Source organism: Ascaphus truei, chromosome 6 (assembly GCF_040206685.1).
Source record: "Ascaphus truei isolate aAscTru1 chromosome 6, aAscTru1.hap1, whole genome shotgun sequence".
Taxonomy (NCBI): domain Eukaryota; kingdom Metazoa; phylum Chordata; class Amphibia; order Anura; family Ascaphidae; genus Ascaphus; species Ascaphus truei.
Genome location: NC_134488.1, coordinates 31,491,027 through 31,516,218, shown reverse-complemented (window position 1 = coordinate 31,516,218; position 25,192 = coordinate 31,491,027). Strand labels below are relative to the sequence as shown.

The 25,192-nt window shown below is 52.2% G+C and overlaps 1 protein-coding gene across 1 annotated transcript; it reads right to left on the bottom strand.

Moving 5' to 3' along the window:
- Positions 1–518: 518 nt before the first annotated feature.
- SERINC2 (serine incorporator 2) lies at positions 519–24,707 on the bottom strand. The gene is made up of 10 exons (XM_075603846.1): positions 24,583–24,707; positions 9,996–10,157; positions 9,037–9,215; positions 8,041–8,120; positions 6,214–6,351; positions 5,132–5,301; positions 4,820–4,910; positions 3,570–3,711; positions 2,842–3,048; positions 519–2,035 (listed from the first exon to the last, which is right to left on the bottom strand). Exons 1-10 carry the CDS (start codon positions 24,619–24,621, stop codon positions 1,897–1,899), a joined length of 1,347 nt encoding a protein of 448 aa, XP_075459961.1. The 5' UTR covers positions 24,622–24,707; the 3' UTR covers positions 519–1,896.
- Between the last annotated feature and the right edge of the window lie 485 nt (positions 24,708–25,192).

Below are 25,192 nucleotides of genomic sequence, written 5' to 3'. Positions count from 1 at the left end.
CCCCGCTTGCGCACAGCTTCGGTACAGGTAGGGAGCCGGTATTGCTGTTCAGAACGTGCTGACAGGCGCATGCGCGAGCTGCCGTTTTCCTATTGGGCGATATGTACTTACTCGCGAGTGTACTTAAAGTGAGTGTCCTTAAACCGGGGTATGCCTGTATGTTTTTGGTGCCTGAGGCACAGGGAGATAAAGTGACTTGCCCAAAGTCGCAAAGAGCCGACACCAGGAATTGAACCAGGCTCCCCTGCCAGTAGTGTCTTTACTCACTGAGCCGCTCCTTCTTGTAAAAACCCTTCAAAGCTTTTGTGTATTGGGGGATGTGATGGTAGGAAGCAGAAGCAGCCCCCTAAATAAATGTGGAGCTCTTGGCTTCACCCCTGCCCTGGTCTCCCCCCCTGCCCTGGACTAGCTGACCTCACCCCTGCACTGGCCTCACTGGCCTCCCCCCCAGGACTTTCCGTGCAATACGTATATACCCTGGACGTGTGTATACATAGCGAAGCATCACTGCCACGTGCTGCATTTTAAAATCATTTATTCGTCATGTAACAGACATGTTAAACAAGGCATGTAATATATCTGTATAAAAATAATATCATACAAAAAGAAAAGGTAAAAGCAGGAACATAGAACGCGATCGTTCTGCCACGGGGCAGTAAGGCACGCGAGATTAACCCTTTCCGTGCTGCGGGTGCCGGAAATGTGCCTTCCAGAATCCCAGGCGGCTCAATTTACATTTATTTTCGTTAAATACAAGTGCAACGTTTGCATAGAATGTTAACTGGAGGCTGGGTCCTTATTGGAAGTGGATAATCCCTTTGTGGGTGGTTAATCGGGTCACCCTATAAATGTCTATAGGGACCAATCGTGTGTGTAAGAGGGCAAGACGCATTTTAATAGGATGACCCCGGTGCATCATAAAATAATGCAGGCGCCCGCATAATCAAAGACATTTCCATAAGTGCTAAGCACACAGGAGTTGGGTTACCACTGAGCAATATTAGCCATGGACTCGATTCTTTGCTTCATACAAATATCGGGTTAGAGAGACTGTTAACATACTCAGTCCTGCTTTATGCTAAACTTGTACCATAATGTAAATCATTAGTACCGTAATCCTAAGGCCTCCGGATTTTCCATTATCCTCTGTAAAAGGCACATGGCGTTTAGGATCCATTTGTCACTGTTCTCTATTTACACATAAATTACTGACATTAGGGTGGTATTCAAACTATCCCAATGGGGTTAAAAGGGCCGTAGCCAATCACAGGGCAGATCTGGGACATGGCCCTGCCACTCTGTGCTCTGACTGGCTGAGGTCTGAACAAGTCCCAGTGTTAAAATAGCTGTCCCCATGTTTCCTACTGAGTAACAGTCCTTGAGGTTGGGCTATCATCCCTCTCCCGTTACTCTGGTTTAATATCTGTTTCTCAGGAGCAAATGGGGTTCTGGGTAATTCTAGCCTGTGCCAAAACAGAGGGGGGAGGGGAGGAAAGAGAGAGAAGAGAGAGAGAGAGGGGGAGAAGAGAGAGAGAGGGGGGGGAGAAGAGAGAGGGGGGGGAGAAGAGAGAGGGGGGGGAGAAGAGAGAGGGGGGGAGAAGAGAGAGGGGGGGAGAAGAGAGAGGGGGGGAGAAGAGAGAGGGGGGGAGAAGAGAGAGAGAGAGGGGGAGAAGAGAGAGAGAGAGAGAGGGGGAGAAGAGAGAGAGAGAGAGAGAGGGGGAGAAGAGAGAGAGAGGGGGAGATAAGAGAGAGAGAGGGGGAGAGAAGAGAGAGAGAGGGGGAGAGAAGAGAGAGAGGGGGAGAGAAGAGAGAGAGAGGGGGAGAAGAGAGAGAGAAGTTTGGGGGAGAAAGGCGAGAAAGGGTAAGGGGAGAGCGGTAGGAAAGAGTGCCTGCGATTTAGTTGAAGTCTCGGTTGGAAAGGATGAGGGGCGCGAGTAGAGTCCATAGGTAGAGGAGGAGGCCGACCCAACTGGAGGAGATCTTCACCCAAACTGCAGACCAGGGGCTGGTCAGGGACGCCACAGAGGAGCCAGGCCTGGGGGGGGGGGAGCAGGGGGAACCCGTCAGTCAAGAACTACAACAGGGGAGTTTCCAGCCGCGAGGCAGGGAGAGCGCGAGGCAGGGAGAGCGCGAGGCAGGGAGAGCGCGAGGCAGGGAGAGCGCGAGGCAGGGAGAGCGCGAGGCAGGGAGAGCGCGAGGCAGGGAGAGCGTTATTATACAGTGTCGCTGTCTAGAGATCATGCATGCACTGCCCGGGATAATGATGCAGAGTATCTATATAACACTGATAATGGGCACACTGCACTGCACAATGATGCGGAGTATCTCTATACACTGATAATGAACCCGCGGCACTGTATAATGGTGCAGAGTCTCTCTATGCACTGATAATGTACACGCGGCGCTGTATAATGGTGCAGAGTCTCTCTATACACGGATAATGAACCTGCTGCGCTGTATAATGGTGCAGAGTCTCTCTATACACAGATAATGAACCTGCTGCGCTGTATAATGGTGCAGAGTTTCTCTATACACGGATAATGAACCCGCGGCGCTGTATAATGGTGCAGAGTCTCTCTATACACTGATACTGTACACGCGGCGCTGTATAATGGTGCAGTGTCTCTCTATACACGGATAATGAACCCGCGGCACTGTATAATGGCGCAGAGTCTCTCTATACACTGATACTGTACACGCTGCGCTGTATAATGGTGCAGAGTCTCTCTATACACGGATAATGAACCCGCGGCACTGTATAATGGTGCCGAGTCTCTCTATACACGGATAATGAACCCGCGGCACTGTATAATGGTGCAGCGTTGGCAGGGGAATACTCACAGGTACCAGTTGGTGAGAGTCATCATGATGTACAGGGAGGCGAGGAAGAGGCAGAAGTGGAAGAAGCTGTAATTGTAGGACACTCCATCCTCCTCATTATCGTATGCTTGGTGTACCCCCTCTTCAGAGCTGGGGCACCCCCCCTCTGTGGAGCTATCCTCTGTCTGCATCAGCCTGTTCACATGGGGGTTGTTAGAGGAGCGGATGCTGTGGAGAGGGGGAGAGGTTAGGGAGTGGAGAGGGTCCGCTGTTTAACCGCTTCACCGCCCTGCAATGCATTGCAAAGAACCTCTGGCAGTGACATGGTTAAAGCTGCAGTGTCACTAGAAGTCTGCATGTCACAGTGACACAGACAGGAGGGAGATATGGGACATGGAGTCTGTCCCTCCCCCCGCAGGGTGACACAGAGAGGAGGGAGATATGTGACACGGAGTGTGTCCCTCCCACCGCAGGGTGACACAGACAGGAGGGAGCTATGGGACATGGAGCCTCTCCCTCCCCCCGCAGGGTGACACGGACAGGAGGGAGCTACGTGACATGGAGCCTGTCCCTCTCACCGCAGGGTGACACAGTGACACAGACAGAAGGGAGATATGGGGCATGGAGCCTGTCCCCCCCCCCCCCCCCCGCAGGGTGACACAGACAGGAGGGAGCTACCGGAGTCTGTCCCTCCCCCCGCAGGGTGACACAGTGACACAGACAGGAGGGAGTCTGTCCCTCCTCCTTACCTTATGAATAGGGTAGAGAGAATGAATATGACGAGTCCCACGATACTGGGAGCGTCCCACCACTGAGCCGCAGGGGACGATGCCGACGCAGATGTGGTCCCGTTGGTGACAAAAGCCAGCAGGGTGGGATTACAGTTCCTGTCTGAGATTGTGACAAACAAGAAGTATAAAGAGCCAACTGTTCCTTCTCTCCCTGTATTATATATGTATCCCTCTGTATATTAGAGTGTAAGCTCTGCTGGTCAGGATTCCCCCCCCCTGTATTATATATGTATCTCTCTGTATATTAGAGTGTAAGCTCTGCTGGTCAGCATTCCCCTTCCCCCCTGTATTATATATGTATCCCTCTGTATATTAGAGTGTAAGCTCTGCTGGTCAGCATTCCCCTCCCCCCCTGTATTATATATGTATCCCTCTGTATATTAGAGTGTAAGCTCTGCTGGTCAGGATTCCCCCCCCCTATATTATATATGTATCCCTCTGTATATTAGAGTGTAAGCTCTGCTGGTCAGGATTCCCCTCCCCCTGTATTATATATGTATCCCTCTGTATATTAGAGTGTAAGCTCTGCTGGTTAGGATTCCCCTCCCCCTGTATTATATATGTATCCCTCTGTATATTAGAGTGTAAGCTCTGCTGGTCAGCATTCCCCTCCCCCTGTATTATATATGTATCCCTCTGTATATTAGAGTGTAAGCTCTGCTGGTCAGCATTCCCCTCCCCCTGTATTATATATGTATCCCTCTGTATATTAGAGTGTAAGCTCTGCTGGTCAGGATTCCCCCCCCCTGTATTATATATGTATCCCTCTGTATATTAGAGTGTAAGCTCTGCTGGTCAGGATTCCCCCCCCCCCTGTATTATATATGTATCCCTCTGTATATTAGAGTGTAAGCTCTGCTGGTCAGGATCCCCCCCCTGTATTATATATGTATCCCTTTGTATATTAGAGTGTAAGCTCTGCTGGTCAGGATTCCCCCCCTGTATTATATATGTATCCCTCTCTATATTAGAGTGTAAGCTCTGCTGGTCAGCATTCCCCTCCCCCTGTATTATATATGTATCCCTCTGTATATTAGAGTGTAAGCTCTGCTGGTCAGCATTCCCCTCCCCCCTGTATTATATATGTATCCCTCTGTATATTAGAGTGTAAGCTCTGCTGGTCAGGATTCCCCTCCCTGTGTTGATTCTGTACCTAGCGTTCCTTCCATGAGGTGTGAGTGTTTGGGAAGTGTCACCGTGTCACTCACCTGGCACATTAGCCATGGCCGACCAGGTGACATACATCGTGTACAGGGTGATGACCGACGCCTGCAGCAATCCAGAGTGTGGCTGAGCATCCTGCAGGGAGAAGCGACTTATTGATTACAGCACTATCTTTGAAGTGGGAGAAGCTTATGGAAGACTTCAGGCTGTTCTGAGCCTCATGGCCAATTCACTTAGCACCTGTCGCTGCCAGAGGCACGCAAATCCTTAGCCAATCCCCAGTTGCTACGCATGCCCGCGCCACGGTTACACCACGCGTGAGGGATCGTCGCTGAGCGTGGTGCGCAGAAGCTCACCTGGACCTTGGGCAAGATGGACACAATGGAAATGATGATGCAGAAGATGAGGTTGAGGCTGATGAAGGCCTTGTTGTGGGCGCAGTCTCCGCCTTTGGTGTAATAAATGAACAGGAACACAACGGCGATGATGGAGGCGGCATAGAGCAGGACTGTGCATATCAGGAGAACTGGGAACACAGAGCGGGGGGTGGTCACTGCACTGCCAAGTCTGTCCCTCCCACCTCAGGGTGACACAGACAGAGGGGAGCTATGGGACATGGAGTCTGTCCCTCCCACCTCAGGGTGACACAGTGACACAGACAGGGAGATATGGGACATGGAGTCTGTCCCTCCCACCGCAGGGTGACACAGTGACACAGACAGGGAGATATGGGACATGGAGTCTGTCCCTCCCACCTCAGGGTGACACAGTGACACAGACAGGAGGGAGATATGGGACATGGAGTCTGTCCCTCCCACCGCAGAGTGACCCAGTGACACAGACAGGAGGGAGATATGGGACACGGAGTGTGTCCCTCCCCCCGCAGGGTGACACAGTGACACAGACAGGAGGGAGCTATGGGACATGGAGTCTGTCCCTCCCACCGCAGGGTGACACAGACAGGAGGGAGATATGGGACACGGAGTTTGTCCCTCCCACCGCAGGGTGACACAGTGACACAGACAGGAGGGAGATATGGGACATGGAGTCTGTCCCTCCCCCCGCAGGGTGACACAGACAGGAGGGAGATATGGGACACGGAGTCTGTCCCTCCCCCCGCAGGGTGACACAGTGACACAGACAGGAGGGAGATATGGGACACGGAGTCTGTCCCTCCCACCGCAGGGTGACACAGTGACACAGACAGGAGGGAGATATGGGACACGGAGTCTGTCCCTCCCACCGCAGGGTGACACAGTGACACAGACAGGAGGGAGATATGGGACAGGGAGTGTGTCCCTCCCCCCGCAGGGTGACAGTGACACAGACAGGAGGGAGCTATGGGACACAGAGCCTGTCCCTCCCCCCGCAGAAAGCAGCGACCCCTCACATAGTGTACACTTGTGCCCCAATCCCTGGTGGTCAGTGTCGGCCGTACCTGCATACCAGCACCTGGTGTTACCGTCATCCGCCCGCTGCAGCCACGACTGACTCCATGAGTGAGCGAAGTCGATGATGAGGATGAGCTGAACCAGGATGAAGAAGAACCCGCCCACCATGCCGAAGTAATACCACACTGCAGGGGGGGAATAGAGATGCCCGTCAGGAGAGAGAGACGGAGAGAGGGACGGAGAGAGGGACGGAGAGAGAGAGACGGAGAGAGAGAGACGGAGAGAGAGAGACGGAGAGAGAGAGACGGAGAGAGAGAGACGGAGAGAGAGAGACGGAGAGTGAGAGACGGAGAGAGAGAGACGGAGAGAGAGAGACGGAGAGAGAGAGACGGAGAGAGAGAGAGACGGAGAGATGCCCGTCAGGAGAGAGAGACGGAGAGAGAGAGAGAGAGACGGAAAGAGAGAGACGGAGAGAGAGAGACGGAGAGAGAGAGAGACGGAGAGAGAGAGAGAGAGACGGAGAGAGAGAGAGAGAGAGACGGAGAGAGAGACGGAGAGAGAGACGGAGAGAGAGAGAGAGAGACGGAGAGAGAGAGACATAGAGAGAGACATAGAGAGAGAGAGAGACGGAGAGACGGAGAGAGGGACGGAGAGAGAGAGAGAGACAAAGAGAGAGAGACGAAGAGAGAGAGAGACGAAGAGAGAGAGAGGTGGAGAGAGAGAGAGACGGAGAGAGAGAGAGACGGAGAGAGAGAGAGAGAGAGAGAGAGACGGAGAGAGACGGAGAGAGAGAGACGCAGAGAGAGAGAAAGAGGGAGAGAGAGAGATACGAGACAGAGAGAGAGAGAGAGATATACGCGAGAGAGAGACACGAGAGAGAGAGACACAAGAGAGAGAGAGACAGACACGAGAGAGAGAGACACGAGAGAGAGAGACACGAGAGAGAGAGACGCGAGAGAGAGAGAGACACGAGAGAGAGAGACGCGAGAGAGAGAGAGACACGAGAGAGAGAGACACAAGAGAGAGAGACACAAGAGAGAGAGACACACGAGAGAGAGAGAGACACACACGAGAGAGAGAAAGAGACACACGAGAGAGAAAGAGAGACACACGAGAGAGAGAGAGACGGAGAGAGACGGAGAGAGAGAGACAGAGAGACGGAGAGAGAGAGACAGAGAGACGGAGAGAGACGGAGAGAGAGAGAGAGACGGAGAGAGAGAGAGAGACGGAGAGAGAGAGAGACGGAGAGAGAGAGAGACAGAGAGACGGAGAGAGAGACGGAGAGAGAGAGAGAGACGGAGAGAGAGAGAGAGACGGAGAGAGAGAGAGACGGAGAGAGAGAGAGAGACGAGAGAGAAAGAGAGACACACGAGAGAGAGAGAGAGAGAGAGACACAAGAGAGACAGAGAGACACACGAGAGACAGAGAGACACACGAGAGAGAAAGAGTTTCCAGTCAGGAGAGAGAGAGCGCAAGACACGCCCGTCAGGAGAGAGAATGAACGAGAGACAGAGATGCCCATCAGGAGAGGGAGAAATAAAATGAGAAAAGCCCGTAAGAGAGCATCCCTTTAATATCCAGAGAGAGATGAAGCCTGTCCCACAGAGCTTACGCTTACCATATACAGAGGGGTATGTACGTACATACACACGCGCGCACGCTATACACACACACATACAGATGTAGCAGACAGCACTGCGCCGGTAACATGAGGCGTTACATTAGCATGATATTTAACGCCTCTTTACAGCACGCACCGTGGGAAATAGCGGCAGCGTGTTTGCTAGTGCAGGGTTTTATGGCACGTTATTCCATTGATGTGTATAAGAGGGGGATCCTATAGATTTCTATAGGGGATATAGTTGCAATATTACCTGTGGTGAAAGCTCCATTGGGAATAAAGAAAGCCCCGACCGTGATCCCAACCAAAATCAGGAACTTAAAGAACCAAAACCTAAAGGGAAAAACAATTATAGTGCAACATGAGGAATAAAGGCGGCAGCTGATGTGTATAAGAGGGGGTCCTATAGAAGTCTATGGGGGCAGCTGATGTGTGTAAGAGGGGGTCCTATAGAAGTCTATGGGGGCAGCTGATGTGTGTAAGAGGGGGTCCTATAGAAGTCTATGGGGGCAGCTGATGTGTGTAAGAGGGGGTCCTATAGAAGTCTATGGGGGCAGCTGATGTGTGTAAGAGGGGGTCCTATAGAAGTCTATGGGGGCAGCTGATGTGTGTAAGAGGGGTCCTATAGAAGTCTATGGGGGAAGCTGGTGTTTTAAAGGGGGTCCTATAGAAGTCTATGGGGGAAGCTGGTGTTTTAAAGGGGGTCCTATAGAAGTCTATGGGGGAAGCTGGTGTGTGTAAGAGGGGTCCTATAGAACTCTGGGGGAAGCTGGTGTGTGTAAGAGGGGGTCCTATAGAAGTCTATGGGGGCAGCTGATGTGTGTAAGAGGGGGTCCTATAGAAGTCAATGGGGGCAGCTGATGTGTGTAAGAGGGGGTCCTATAGAAGTCTATGGGGGCAGCTGATGTGTGTAAGAGGGGTCCTATAGAAGTCTATGGGGGAAGCTGGTGTTTTAAAGGGGGTCCTATAGAAGTCTATGGGGGAAGCTGGTGTTTTAAAGGGGGTCCTATAGAAGTCTATGGGGGAAGCTGGTGTGTGTGTAAGAGGGGTTCTATAGAAGTCTGGGGGAAGCTGGTGTGTGTAAGAGGGGGGTCCTATAGAAGTCTATGGGGGAAGCTGGTGTGTGTAAGAGGGGGGTCCTATAGAAGTCTATGGGGGAAGCTGGTGTGTGTAAGAGGGGGTCCTATAGAAGTCTACAGTGCAAGTCAGACCCCAATCCCTCCATCATTGGGGTGGGCGCTGCGCTCACCCGTTCTGCACCGCTGCCCGCGGGTCCCGGCTGCTCCTCACGCAGATCATTAATATGATGAAGAGGAAGAAGAATGCAGCCAGAGCGAAGCACATGCGGTACACGGCCTGGTGACCCAAGAGGACGTCACAGTTCACGGAGCCTGTGATGGTCGTGGAAGAGGTGCAGAACCACGGAAGCTGGGGGGGTGGGGGGGGGAGGGATGAGTAGGTCAGGTGGTATGGCACAGTGACACAGGCACAGGGAACTAAGGGACATGGGACCTGTCCCTCCCACCGCAGAGTGACACAGTCAGAGGAACCTATGCGACACAGAGTCTGTCCCTCCCACTGTAGGGTGACACAAACAGAAGGACCTTTGGGGCATGGGACCTGTCCCTTGTACCGCAGAATGACACAGGCGGAGGGAACAACGGCCCTTATGACAGGACGAGCAAACGTGTCGTGGTTAAGATGTTGTACAATAAACTCTAACTGCGCAGCAGAGTGGGCGTCCAAGGGAGCAGAGCCTGGACTTTGCACAGCCACCCTGCGGTGCAGTTACTTCCCGCGGGACACTGCTCTGCGAATCCGTGTACCAGAGATAAACTGCTGGTGACCACAGAAAACCCCCGAAGTAGTATATGTGCGAGTGTGCTGGTTATCCAACTGATCTGTGGTTAAGGTGTTGCACACAAGTTAATTGGTCGAATTCCAATCTCTTCCACTCTCTGTCCATGACACTAACTGCCTGTGCCCCCATTAGATTGTAAGCTTTGCGGACAAGGGATAACTGTAACGTCATCATTCTGGGTCCAGCAATGCACCAATCCCAGAATGAAATAACCATTGAGGATGGTGTGAGCAGCGAGACCAAGAATTACTCCACCCTTCTAAGGTCAATTAAGTAAAACTATCCCCCGATGTTCAACCCCTTGCCAGGTCTGCCATGATGGGCACTGCAGAGAAGGGGTGTGTTACCTTTTGAAGACCGACTTCCACTCCCGGGATGATCATGATGCAGGCTACCAGTGTCCCCAGGAGAAGGAAGATGGCGAAGACCAGGCGGCTGGCGGTGGAGCTCTTGGTAGATGGGCAGCAGCCGCAGAGAAGGCATGGAGCTGTGCCACACAGACATGAGGCCTGGGGTTAGAGAGGAGAATGGGTGAGATGGGGGGACACAGGGGCATGGAGCTGTGCCACACAGACATGAGGCCTGGGGTTAGAGAGGAGAATGGGTGAGATGGGGGGACACAGGGGCATGGAGCTGTGCCACACAGACATGAGGCCTGGGGTTAGAGAGGAGAATGGGTGAGATGGGGGGACACAGGGGCATGGAGCTGTGCCACACAGACATGAGGCCTGGGGTTAGAGAGGAGAATGGGTGAGATGGGGGGACACAGGGGCATGGAGCTGTGCCACACAGACATGAGGCCTGGGGTTAGAGGGGAGAATGGGTGAGATGGGAGGACACAGGGGCATGGAGCTGTGCCACACAGACATGAGGCCTGGGGTTAGAGAGGAGAATGGGTGAGATGGGAGGACACAGGGGCATGGAGCTGTGCCACACAGACATGAGGCCTGGGGTTAGAGAGGAGAATGGGTGAGATGGGGGGACACAGGGGCATGGAGCTGTGCCACACAGACATGAGGCCTGGGGTTAGAGAGGAGAATGGGTGAGATGGGAGGACACAGGGGCATGGAGCTGTGCCACACAGACATGAGGCCTGGGGTTAGAGAGGAGAATGGGTGAGATGGGAGGACACAGGGGCATGGAGCTGTGCCACACAGACATGAGGCCTGGGGTTAGAGAGGAGAATGGGTGAGATGGGGGGACACAGGGGCATGGAGCTGTGCCACAGACATGAGGCCTGGGGTTAGAGAGGAGAATGGGTGAGATGGGGGGACACAGGGGCATGGAGCTGTGCCACACAGACATGAGGCCTGGGGTTAGAGAGGAGAATGGGTGAGATGGGGGGACACAGGGGCATGGAGCTGTGCCACACAGACATGAGGCCTGGGGTTAGAGAGGAGAATGGGTGAGATGGGAGAACACAGGGGCATGGAGCTGTGCCACACAGACATGAGGCCTGGGGTTAGAGAGGAGAATGGGTGAGATGGGAGGACACAGGGGCATGGAGCTGTGCCACACAGACATGAGGCCTGGGGTTAGAGAGGAGAATGGGTGAGATGGGGGGACACAGGGGCATGGAGCTGTGCCACACAGACATGAGGCCTGGGGTTAGAGAGGAGAATGGGTGAGATGGGAGGACACAGGGGCATGGAGCTGTGCGACACAGACATGAGGCCTGGGGTTAGAGAGGAGAATGGGTGAGATGGGAGGACACAGGGGCATGGAGCTGTGCCACACAGACATGAGGCCTGGGGTTAGAGAGGAGAATGGGTGAGATGGGAGGACACAGGGGCATGGAGCTGTGCCACACAGACATGAGGCCTGGGGTTAGAGAGGAGAATGGGTGAGATGGGAGGACACAGGGGCATGGAGCTGTGCCACACAGACATGAGGCCTGGGTTAGAGGGGAGAATGGGTGAGATGGGAGGACACAGGGGCATGGAGCTGTGCCACACAGACATGAGGCCTGGGGTTAGCGGGGAGAATGGGTGAGATGGGAGGACACAGGGGCATGGAGCTGTGCCACACAGACATGAGGCCTGGGGTAGGCAGGGAGAGGAGAATGGGTGAGATGGGGGGACACAGGGGCATGGAGCTGTGCCACACAGACATGAGGCCTGGGGTTAGAGAGGAGAATGGGTGAGATGGGAGGACACAGGGGCATGGAGCTGTGCCACACAGACATGAGGCCTGGGGTAGGCAGGGAGAGGAGAATGGGTGAGATGGGAGGACACAGGGGCATGGAGCTGTGCCACACAGACATGAGGCCTGGGGTTAGCGGGGAGAGGAGAATGGGTGAGATGGGAAGACACAGGGGCATGGAGCTGTGCCACACAGACATGAGGCCTGGGGTTAGCGGGGAGAGGAGAATGGGTGAGATGGGAGGACACAGGGGCATGGAGCTGTGCCACACAGACATGAGGCCTGGGGTTAGAGAGGAGAATGGGTGAGATGGGAGGACACAGGGGCATGGAGCTGTGCCACACAGACATGAGGCCTGGGGTTAGCGGGGAGAGGAGAATGGGTGAGATGGGGGGACACAGGGGCATGGAGCTGTGCCACACAGACATGAGGCCTGGGGTTAGCAGGGAGAGGAGAATGGGTGAGATGGGGGGGACACAGGGGCATGGAGCTGTGCCACACAGACATGAGGCCTGGGGTTAGAGAGGAGAATGGGTGAGATGGGGGACACAGGGGCATGGAGCTGTGCCACACAGACATGAGGCCTGGGGTTAGAGAGGAGAATGGGTGAGATGGGGGGACACAGGGGCATGGAGCTGTGCCACACAGACATGAGGCCTGGGGTTAGAGAGGAAAATGGGTGAGATGGGAGGACACAGGGGCATGGAGCTGTGCCACACAGACATGAGGCCTGGGGTTAGAGAGGAGAATGGGTGAGATGGGAGGACACAGGGGCATGGAGCTGTGCCACACAGACATGAGGCCTGGGGTTAGAGAGGAGAATGGGTGAGATGGGAGGACACAGGGGCATGGAGCTGTGCCACACAGACATGAGGCCTGGGGTTAGAGAGGAGAATGGGTGAGATGGGAGGACACAGGGGCATGGAGCTGTGCGACACAGACATGAGGCCTGGGGTAGGCAGGGAGAGGAGAATGGGTGAGATGGGAGGACACAGGGGCATGGAGCTGTGCCACACAGACATGAGGCCTGGGGTAGGCGGGGAGAGGAGTATGGGTGAGATGGGAGGACACAGGGGCATGGAGCTGTGCCACACAGACATGAGGCCTGGGGTAGGCGGGGAGAGGAGTATGGGTGAGATGGGAGGACACAGGGGGATATGAGGGGTAGGGGTGTCTGTGCGGCAGAGGTAGGAGGCACAGAGAGTGGGCACTGGGCAGTGTCACACAGGGAGCACAGAGAGATGGGACACATGGTATATGTTGGCGCTATATAATTACATTCTAGTAGGCATTATATAAAAACTAGTGTTATTGTATTATACGGTTTTAATTACATGCCCTGGGGTACCACTCCTTTATTTATCTTTTATGTACACACTAAGGAGTACCACTACTTCCTTTTACACCCAGGAGTACTGCTACTCTCAACAAACTTGGAGTACTGTTACTTTTTCATTTACAAACCCTGAGAGTATTACTATGTTCCTAATAAAAGATTCTTCTCACAGGGCCGCTCGCTGAAATCAGACGCAGCTCCGATACTTCTGGAAAGGCATCACCACCCAGCTGTCCCACTGGTTAAGAGGGGAGGGGGAGAGAAGAGAGAGAGGGGGGGTGTGGGGCGAGAGAGAAGAGAGAAAGAGAGAGAGAGGAGGAGGAGGGGTGTGGGGAGAGAGAGAGGAGGAGGGGTGTGGGGCGAGAGAGAGAGAGGAGGAGGGGTGTGGGGCGAGAGAGAGAGAGGAGGAGGGGTGTGGGGCGAGAGAGAGAGAGGAGGAGGGGTGTGGGGCGAGAGAGAGAGAGGAGGAGGGGTGTGGGGCGAGAGAGAGAGAGGAGGAGGGGTGTGGGGCGAGAGAGAGAGAGGAGGAGGGGTGTGGGGCGAGAGAGAGAGAGGAGGAGGGGTGTGGGGCGAGAGAGAGAGAGGAGGAGGGGTGTGGGGCGAGAGAGAGAGGAGGAGGGGTGTGGGGCGAGAGAGAGGAGGGGTGTGGGGTGAAGGGCAAGAGAGAGAGAAGAGGAGGGGTGTGGGGCGAGAGAGAGGAGGAGGGGTGTGGGACGAGAGAGAGAGAGAGGAGGAGGGGTGTGGGATGAGAGAGAGAGAGAGAGGAGGAGGGGTGTGGGGCGAGAGAGAGAGGAGGGGTGTGGGGTGAAGGGCGAGAGGGGAGATGGATGAGGGGCGAAAGAGGGGGCTGAGGGTTTGGAGGGAGAGGAGATGTGCGAGAGAGCGGAGGGAGAGAGAGGAAGGGGGGTGAGGAATAGGAGAGCGAGCGCAAAGAGGGGCGAGCGAGCACAAAGACGACAGGAAGGAGCTGGGTGACCCGAGCACTGGGAAGTTAGCTGACAGTGACGGCCACGGGAGTGTTTGGGAGTTAATGTGGTTAGCAGACCCAGCAGCTCATATAACAGGGCGTCACACACAAGGTACACACCTTGTCACCTGACTGCATCACACATTCCAAAAGTGTGTGTAAGCCGCAAAGTGTAATACAATCCGCCCCTTCACAAGTTACACTTATATGCAAAACAAGGCCCAGCAGCCGCCATGCACTCTGTCACCCAGAGCCCCGCCCTGTCACCCAGAGCCCCGCCCTGTCACCCAGAGCCCCGCCCTGTCACCCAGAGCCCCACTCTGTCACCCAGAGCCCCACTCTGTCACCCAGAGCCCCACTCTGTCACCCAGAGCCCCACTCTGTCACCCAGATCCCCACTCTGTCACCCAGAGCCCCACTCTGTCACCCAGAGCCCCACTCCACTGTCACCCAGATCCCCAATGTCACCCAGAGCCCCACTCTGTCACCCAGATCCCCACTCCACTGTCACCCAGATCCCCACTCTACTGTCACCCAGATCCCCACTCCACTGTCACCCAGATCCCCACTCCACTGTCACCCAGATCCCTGCTGTCACCCAGATCCCCACTCCACTGTCACCCAGATCCCCACTCCACTGTCACCCAGATCCCCACTCCACTGTCACCCAGATCCCCACTCCACTGTCACCCAGATCCCCACTCCACTGTCACCCAGATCCCCACTCCACTGTCACCCAGATCCCCACTGTCACCCAGATCCCCACTCCACTGTCACCCAGAGCCCCACTCCACTGTCACCCAGAGCCCCACTGTCACCCAGATCCCCACTGTTACCCAGAGCCCCGCTGTCACCCAGATCCCCACTCCACTGTCACCCAGATCCCCACTGTCACCCAGATCCCCACTGTCACCCAGATCCCCACTGTCACCCAGATCCCCACTCCACTGTCACCCAGAACCCCGCTGTCACCCAGAGCCCCGCTGTCACCCAGAACCCCGCTGTCACCCAGAGCCCCACTGTCACCCAGATCCCCACTCCACTGTCACCCAGAGCCCCGCTGTCACCCAGATCCCCACTCCACTGTCACCCAGAGCCCCGCTGTCACCCAGATCCCCGCTGTCACCCAGATCCCCACTGTCACCCAGAGCCCCGCTGTCACCCAGAGCCCCGCTGTCACCCAGATCCCCACTCCACTGTCACCCAGATCCCCACTGTCACCCAGATCCCCACTGTCACCCAGATCCCCACTCCACTGTCACCCAGAACCCCGCTGTCACCCAGAGCCCCGCTGTCACCCAGAGCCCCGCTGTCACCCAGAGCCCCGCTGTCACCCAGAGCCCCGCTGTCACCCAGAGCCCCGCTGTCACCCAGATCCCCACTCCACTGTCACCCAGAGCCCCGCTGTCACCCAGATCCCCGCTGTCACCCAGAGCCCCGCTGTCACCCAGAGCCCCGCTGTCACCCAGAGCTCCGCTGTCACCCAGAGCCCCGCTGTCACCCAGAGCCCCACTCCACTGTCACCCAGATCCCCGCTGTCACCCAGAGCCCCGCTGTCACCCAGAGCCCCGCTGTCACCCAGAGCCCCGCTGTCACCCAGAGCCCCGCTGTCACCCAGAGCCCCGCTGTCACCCAGAGCCCCGCTGTCACCCAGAGCCCCGCTGTCACCCAGAGCCCCGCTGTCACCCAGAGCCCCGCTGTCACCCAGAGCCCCACTCCACTGTCACCCAGATCCCCGCTGTCACCCAGAGCCCCGCTGTCACCCAGAGCCCCGCTGTCACCCAGAGCCCCGCTGTCACCCAGAGCCCCGCTGTCACCCAGAGCCCCGCTGTCACCCAGAGCCCCGCTGTCACCCAGAGCCCCGCTGTCACCCAGAGCCCCGCTGTCACCCAGAGCCCCGCTGTCACCCAGAGCCCCGCTGTCACCCAGAGCCCCGCTGTCACCCAGAGCCCCGCTGTCACCCAGAGCCCCGCTGTCACCCAGATCCCCGCTGTCACCCAGAGCCCCGCTGTCACCCAGAGCCCCGCTGTCACCCAGAGCCCCGCTGTCACCCAGAGCCCCGCTGTCACCCAGAGCCCCGCTGTCACCCAGAGCCCCGCTGTCACCCAGAGCCCCGCTGTCACCCAGAGCCCCGCTGTCACCCAGATCCCCGCTGTCACCCAGATCCCCGCTGTCACCCAGAGCCCCGCTGTCACCCAGAGCCCCGCTGTCACCCAGATCCCCGCTGTCACCCAGAGCCCCGCTGTCACCCAGAGCCCCGCTGTCACCCAGAGCCCCGCTGTCACCCAGAGCCCCGCTGTCACCCAGAGCCCCGCTGTCACCCAGAGCCCCGCTGTCAACCAGATCTCCGCTGTCACCCAGATCCCCGCTGTCACCCAGAGCCCCGCTGTCACCCAGAGCCCCGCTGTCACCCAGAGCCCCGCTGTCACCCAGAGCCCCGCTGTCACCCAGAGCCCCGCTGTCACCCAGAGCCCCGCTGTCACCCAGAGCCCCGCTGTCACCCAGAGCCCCGCTGTCACCCAGAGCCCCGCTGTCACCCAGAGCCCCACTCCACTGTCACCCAGATCCCCGCTGTCACCCAGATCCCCGCTGTCACCCAGAGCCCCGCTGTCACCCAGAGCCCCGCTGTCACCCAGAGCCCCGCTGTCACCCAGAGCCCCGCTGTCACCCAGAGCCCCGCTGTCACCCAGAGCCCCGCTGTCACCCAGAGCCCCGCTGTCACCCAGAGCCCCGCTGTCACCCAGAGCCCCGCTGTCACCCAGATCCCCGCTGTCACCCAGAGCCCCGCTGTCACCCAGAGCCCCGCTGTCACCCAGAGCCCCGCTGTCACCCAGAGCCCCGCTGTCACCCAGAGCCCCGCTGTCACCCAGATCCCCGCTGTCACCCAGAGCCCCGCTGTCACCCAGATCCCCGCTGTCACCCAGATCCCCGCTGTCACCCAGAGCCCCGCTGTCACCCAGAGCCCCGCTGTCACCCAGAGCCCCGCTGTCACCCAGATCCCCGCTGTCACCCAGAGCCCCGCTGTCACCCAGAGCCCCGCTGTCACCCAGAGCCCCGCTGTCACCCAGAGCCCCGCTGTCACCCAGAGCCCCGCTGTCAACCAGATCTCCGCTGTCACCCAGATCCCCGCTGTCACCCAGAGCCCCGCTGTCACCCAGAGCCCCGCTGTCACCCAGAGCCCCGCTGTCACCCAGAGCCCCGCTGTCACCCAGAGCCCCGCTGTCACCCAGAGCCCCGCTGTCACCCAGAGCCCCGCTGTCAACCAGATCTCCGCTGTCACCCAGATCCCCGCTGTCACCCAGAGCCCCGCTGTCACCCAGATCCCCGCTGTCACCCAGAGCCCCGCTGTCACCCAGATCCCCGCTGTCACCCTCGTTTCTCCTATAATAATAATAATAATAATAATAACTTTCATTGGAACTTTATTTCATATAGCGCCTTCCTCCCAATTACCGTATAGTGCGCAGTGCGCAGCACATGGGAGTTTTACAGACTGTCTCGTAGGGCCAGCTGGTTGGACCCTGCGACTTTGGGGGGGAGGGGGGCGCGCTCCCTCCTCCTGCTGGCGCCGGGATCCAACTTACGCCCGACCGGAGGGAGGAGCATGGGGAGAGAGGTGTGTGTGTGTGTGTTGAGGGGGTGGGGGGGGTCTTTCTCCAGAGTGGCCCTCCTCCTGCAGCATCGTTTTTGTCATCGCGGCCCGACATCAAATGACGCCGCTACCCGGCAGGAGGAGTGCCGCACGTCAAGAAAATCGCCAGGGCGGTGACAGCGGGGGGTGGCAGCCTGAGTTAGATGAGCCTGAGGCACAGGGATATAAAGTGACTTACACCAGGGCCTGACACCAGGAACTGAACCAGTTTCCCCCGCGTCATGGTTTGCAGAGCCTGTGCGTCTGCTCACGGAGCCGCTCCTTCTCCCTAGATATGATGTCAGATAATTGCTGCGGGGGCCTTTTAAATATGGCCCCCGAAAGGCAGCAGCAGTATATATTTAGAAGCCCTGCCAATGAAAGAATTACCCCCCATTCTTAATCTGCCAAAATTGCTGTTTTAGGCTGAAAATCCCCCCTTCAATAAGGATTGTCAACCGAAAACACCCATAACGGCAACTTTGGGGTTAATCGGGGCAAATAAAAGGGACGTTTCCAAAAACAAGAACGGAGAGTAATTTCCCTGAAATAAAACAGAATTCCATTAAGAAAAAAAAATGAGTTCTCCCCTAGGTGGGAAGCAGGGGGTCTCCGGACACGAACCGTGTTAATCTCAGCTCCCGGGGACCCCCTGCTCCCCAAGATACTTCTTACCTCTGAAGGCGCTGCTGGTTCTTCATGGAGGTTTAAATCCGAGTGACGTGAGCCAATAGGAAGTCGCGAGAGATGACGTCTCAAGTTCCTATTGGCTCCTGTCCCACGGGAGATTTAAGTCTCTATGGTGTTCACCCAGCTGGGGAGGCTGCCGGCGCCCCCTACAGGAGGAGAGCAGCATCTCAGGAAGCAGGGGGTCCCCGTAGCTAAAAATTACGGGGTTCAGCTCCAGAGACCCCCTGCTTCCCATCTATAAGAGAGAAAAAGAAAAAACCCTGTGTGGAACTGCTCGCCTTATTCACCAAGCTAATTGTATGCAAAGAGAATGGCCATACTAAAGCTCATTAACATATGTATGCAAAGAGAATGGCCATACTAAAGCTCATTAACATAATGTATGCAAAGAGAATGGCCATACTAAAGCTCATTAACATAATGTATGCAAAGAGAATGGCCATACTAAAGCTCATTAACATATGTATGCAAAGAGAATGGCCATACTAAAGCTCATTAACAATGTATGCAAAGAGAATGGCCATACTAAAGCTCATTAACATATGTATGCAAAGAGAATGGCCATACTAAAGCTCATTAACATATGTATGCAAAGAGAATGGCCATACTAAAGCTCATTAACATAATATATGCAAAGAGAATGGCCATACTAAAGCTCATTAACATATGTATGCAAAGAGAATGGCCATACTAAAGCTCATTAACATATGTATGCAAAGAGAATGGCCATACTAAAGCTCATTAACATAATGTATGCAAAGAGAATGGCCATACTAAAGCTCATTAACATATGTATGCAAAGAGAATGGCCATACTAAAGCTCATTAACATATGTATGCAAAGGGAATGGCCATACTAAAGCTCATTAACATATGTATGCAAAGAGAATGGCCATACTAAAGCTCATTAACATATGTATGCAAAGAGAATGGCCATACTAAAGCTCATTAACATATGTATGCAAAGAGAATGGCCATACTAAAGCTCATTAACATATGTATGCGTGCATGTATGCACGTCTTCACTTGTATAGCGCCATCCACATACACAGTGCTTTACAGCAGTAATACACGGACATCATATTATATAACACATAACAGGAATAAGCGCTTCAGACACAAGACAAAAATCGGAAAAAGGAGTCCCTGTCCCGAAGAGCTTACAATCTACGTGGTAAGAACTTACAGAGACAGTAGGAGGGTGTTCTGGTAAGTGCGTCTGCAGGGGCCACGGTCAGTGCACGAGATGTAAAGTATCCGCCAACGGAGTTACCCATACGCATTAAAGAGGTGTGTGTTAAGGTGGAGGGAGAGGGTGCCAGTCGGGTATTAAGGGGGAGGGCATAGGCTGAACGTAGCATAGGCGTAATGCCCCGTTATATATCAGGGCAACGTGATGTTATCTACAAATAATGTTAATAAATTTACTCCCATCCAGACCCTGAATCGGAGAGAATAATTAGAATAGGTTATAAAAGTACAATAAACTTATCAACTGTTTTTTTTTTTTTTACTCAGTATTATTTTGCATTTTATAGAGATAAATAAAAACTTCACGAAATGAGGGGGGGGTGTGTGTCGCGCGCAAAGCGCTGAGACGCGTACGCTGGCAGTTGCTGCGCCCGCGCATCCGATCGCTCCACATAGACCGCAGCTTCAACCCCTGCGCGCGCCGCCGTGGCCACTGGTGCTGCAGCCTGACCGGTCAGTCACTGCTGCGACCAGCACCACCTAACCCGCCTCAATAGCCGATGGTTTGCGTCACAGACGGCTCCTAAAACTCAGACTCTGGTTCCTAAAGATTCATGGCGGCTCCTGCGTTTCTTCGGTTTTTCTCCACCCTGACCCTTTAATCCATCATTTGTCATCAGGTCACTTTGTTCCTACACTGACCCTTTAACAGTATGCGATATGCTGAATAAATTCCCCAAGGAGTGGGAATGTGTTCCTTGTCAAACAGCACATGCAATTACTTTACTGAATCAGCAGGCACGCAAATCTTACATTATTAATTGCCTCCGTTTCTGGGTGCGGCCAACAATAAAAGAATTGTATCCTGCTTCAAGGTCTAGACACACACACACACACACACACACACACACACACACACACACACACACACACACACACACTGGTGTTGTAGGGAAAAGGTGTTGGAACAATAAAACGACAGTAAATAAATGAGCTTTAAATAAAGAAATGTGGTAGAAAAATAACCTCTTCCCTAGTAAGTATATGGATTCAATCCTATTATATGACGTTTCTTTTTGATCCCCAAATAGACATCTTCAGCCCTGGTCTCCCCACTGCTGGATGAAGGCCGCCCCAATGATCTTCCAGGTGCTGCGGTTGCAGCCTCTTCTCCATATTTCTCCAACCAATGTCCTGATTTCATCCTGCCATCTTACTTTTGGTCTGTGGATATCCCTTGGAATCAATTCAAGTACCATCTTCATCCCCCCCGACAATAATTTCTTCTTGCGCCCTGTCCGGCCCACCGCCATTTTCATTTTCTTCGCCCGTGTGATGTCACAGGCTTTTGTTTGCTTCCGAATCCCTGTATTTCTTTTCCCGGTATGCGGGTAATACCCAGCATGCATCTCTCCATACGTCGTGTTGTATGAAGCTACTGAATTATCTTCTCGTTTAGGGTCCAGGTTTCACATCCACACGTGAGCGGGGGCAGAATACACAGGTCGAAAACGTCCCATGAGGCACCGTGGGAGGTTCCCTTGAAATATATAGTCTTGTTTCTTCCAAATACCTCCATCCCATCCTCATTCTCTTACCGATTTATTTCTTTAAATCCCGTCCATGGTTACAGGACGGGCAAGGAAGACAAAGTCTTCGACATCTAGTTCTATTCCATTCATCTTGTTCTTTGCCGAGTTTACCCGTTTGTTGATCGTTTTGACGTCGGCGGAGGAGGCCCACATTCTCACTGGCCCTGACGCGTTCTCCAACTTCTCACGGGAGATTTTGCGAACCTGTGGCAAAGAGGAACACCGTAGTCTGCAAACCAGAGGTAACGGAGTCAGCATGGATTTGGATTCCTTTTATCATTTTGTATTCATGAAGTGTGGCGGTGTAACGTTTTGGTGACGTGGTGCCTCCCTGGCGAACACCCTTGTTAGCAGTTCTCCTACTTGTATTTTCAAATACTCGAAAATGTTCCTAAGTGTATCAATGCATGCTTCTTCAGCAATGTCTTCTTAATGCATTTAAAATGATTGAAGTGTTGACAATCAATTTAGGGTTTTTTTTTGGTAATCCGGAAGAGGAGTGGTAGATCAATTTAATTACTTCCCAAATCACGTCTTGTACAAGTTGGATGGGGTCAATTGTGTTATATCCACTGCAAAATCCCGCTTGTTCTCTTGGGCTGGGCAAAGTTTGGATCTGTTGTAGCCAATTAGGGAGTAAAAATAGTGTGATTGGTTGTAGGATAATTAGTCTGTAGTTCTTGAGGTCTTGGCTGTCTCCTTCCTTGTGACATGAGGATAACTACGGCATTACTCAATGGTTCTGTAAAGAGTTTGCAAGGATTTTCTCTACTTCTTCCCCAGCTTCTGACAGGATTTTAGTTGTAATTCCATCTTCCCCGGGAGCCTTCCCATTCTTCATGGATTTTATTTCTTTTGTCACTACTTCTGGAAGGACACATGGTACATTATTGGGGGTTTCTTCTCGCTTAACCTCTACTGGATTACACCCGGTGTTGTCTGTGTTCTCCTACAATTTCATGTACAAGTCCTCAACTCTCTATGATAAGTGCCCAGTCTTACTGTTGATTCATCGTCTTTTTTGAGTTCAATGATTTGCTTTTTCCCCAACCATAAGTCACCGATTTGTCTTCTTTAAATGTTTGTGATCTTCAAAAGTATTCACCATCAGTGTTACATATCCAGTAATACATTTGCACATCGTCTTGCACAGTTCTGTATAGTTAATTTGTATAGCCATACACACATGCATTGTTATATGTACACACACACACAACTATAGTTTGTAACCAGAAATTACTTGGCACAAGTAATAACAGTGGAAATGTTTGATTACTGTCTCTGCTGCACATGCTTGTCTCTGCATGCATGGCTCACACACACAGATATATCACATCATTAAAACAAACCAGGTTCCCTACCAGAAATATTTATCCTCAGCGGCTGGGGGAGGGATCTGGAACTTTACTCGCATGGAAAAGAACAGGAGGAGGTCGGTATTCATTCATTATAATATATTTCACAAGTGTCCGTCTGTCTGTGACGTTCCCGCTCATGTTATGCATCAACGGACAAACACTTTGAACGGACTTTGGAAACTCACAAATCCAACAAAGTTTTGACCTCGGGATTTGTCCAGACCCTTTTAGATACGCCTCCTGTCCTGCCCCTGGGGTGGGTTTATTCCGTTGCCCCCTGCATCTCAAATCTAGACATGAAGAACCCGCTTCTAATCCTTACTATAGGCCATCCATCCAAAATTCGTATGACTTGTGGTGTCACTTTGATCCTATCGAGTTCTGACCAATTATCCGTTAAACATGTCACTTGGACACTTTGGTTAAAAACTCTGTCCCATGTAGGACCAATTAAAACATAGCAATCACCCTCAAAAATGAAAACACAAGGGAAGAAAATAAAACCTTCATCGCCAGCGGGAGTCCCTGAATATTGGGGGACCACTGATAAGCCTTTGTTGAGGTAAGCTTTTAAAAACAAATAAACACATTTTTTAATGCAACCATTCCCTTTGCCTTCTCCCCTCCATTTTTACTTTCTGCACCTTTTGCTGCCTATTTTTAAAAAATCAAATAGCGTATAAACATATCACTTATGAGCACATTCACATGTCTCAGACAGGTCTGCAACCCTGCGTTTCCCCTTTATCTCTTAGCATACTTCCACTGCGGCCAGGAATTCTGGGAAATGGCATGCAAATAAGCACACACACAAAAAATGCAATACAATTTGAGTTTAACAAAAAGTATTCTAAAGAATTGCTGCCTTAAATGTCAGTCACTAGGTTACTTTGGTTCCAAGATGGAGTGTGTGTGTGTGTGTGTGTGTGTGTGTGTGTGTGTGTGTGTGTGTGTGTGTGTGTGTGTGTGTGTGTGTGTGTGTGTGTGTGTGTGTGTGTGTGTGTGTGTGTGTATATATATAAATAATTATTTTAGTAAATAAGTACATCTATTTTATTTGTACTAATTTTAAAATACCTGTCTTTTCTTTCTCTTTCAGAAAATGTTCAATCCCCTCTTCTGAATATATTGTTACCCATTTCCTCTTCTTATTTAACTTATTTTACAAGTCAATATCACTTCAGAGAATCTTTCCCTCTCTTAAATATATTTGACAGCAAAAAAAAGCTGACATGCTATCTGTAATGCATTAAAATATTATTGATATTTAATTATATATAAACAATTATAGATGTATCTATGCGCACAGAGTATATCATTTTAAAAGAGAAAATTATATTCTATCATTCTGTAAACAGAAAATCAAAACACGCACCCATGTGACAATATTGTTACCGTGTACGATAATCTGTTTCATTACCCCAGATTAAGTTAAAGTTTGCTTTCTTTTTATTAAAATTCATCCATTTATTTTATTTATAAATTTATTTCATGATTTTCTAGGCACACATTTCTATAAACACAAATTCAAATAACAATTGCCACTTTGTCTACTCCGATATATTCTATATACTAAGCATAAAATATTTAAAATATACATAACCATTTACTACAATTCTCCCACCCACTCCACCCACAACACTTCCTAAGGTAATATACAACGTTTCTACAAAATGATATATATTATACACACACACACACACACACATTTTAAAACATAACACTGTGTTTCTTCATATATAAACATTGTATATACAAAGGCAATTAAATATAGAGACTTTCTACACACACAAAAAAAAAAATATATATATATACACCTATATATATAATAGATACATACACACACATTTATTATCGTGTGTGTGTGTGTGTGTGTGTGTGTATACATACACACACACACGTGATCTCATGGTGTATGTAGGGCTGCTCAGTACAGGGAGATTCAGGGGGCTCATGGAAGAAAGAAAAGCAGTAGCACAGCCCCCCAGCATGGGAAGAAAGCAGGGGGGGGGGGGGATAGTTACTCACACAGCTCAGCAAGGAGCACACTCCCAGGCAGGCACCCATGGTGAGCAGCAGCCAGCACTGACTGACCACACTGACTGCGCTCGGCTCTTTCCGACAGCTCTTTTCGGCTATCTCCGCCCATTCGGCTCTCAGCTTTCACACTCGACTCTTTGCTCCCGCACTCGGCTCTTTCCGCCGATACTCGGCTTTTTCCGTTCACACTCGGCTCTTCCCGCCGATCTTCGGCTCTTTCCGCTGGTTGTTGCTATTATCTGTGTTCCTTCTATTGAACTTGTGTGTTTATCTGTATATATTAATAATACATTCCGTTCATTTTTATTTTTTTAATTATACTAAATATAATAATATTATGTTTGTTTGTATATATTAATAATAAATTCCGTTCATTTTTTTTAAATTATACTAACTACTGTATAATAATATTAAAGATGTAATATGCATGTTCTTTTTATGATGTACTTTTGTAGCCATCTATAAATATTGAAGTTAGAAAAAAAAGATGTGTGTGTGTGTGTACACACACACACACACCTAAAAAGCTAATATATATATATATATATATATATATATATATATATATATATATATATATATATATATATATATATAT

Coding starts and splice junctions, on each gene's coding strand:
- SERINC2 (XM_075603846.1), bottom strand. CDS start 24,621: ATGGGTGCCTGCCTGGGAGTGTGCTCCTTGCTGAGCTGT. Junction 6,352..8,040: donor CAATGGAGCTTTCACCACAG/GTAATATTGCAA, acceptor CCCCCCCTGCAG/TGTGGTATTACTTCGGCATG. Junction 2,036..2,841: donor ACTCTCACCAACTGGTACCT/GTGAGTATTCCC, acceptor CCCCCCCCCCAG/GCCTGGCTCCTCTGTGGCGT.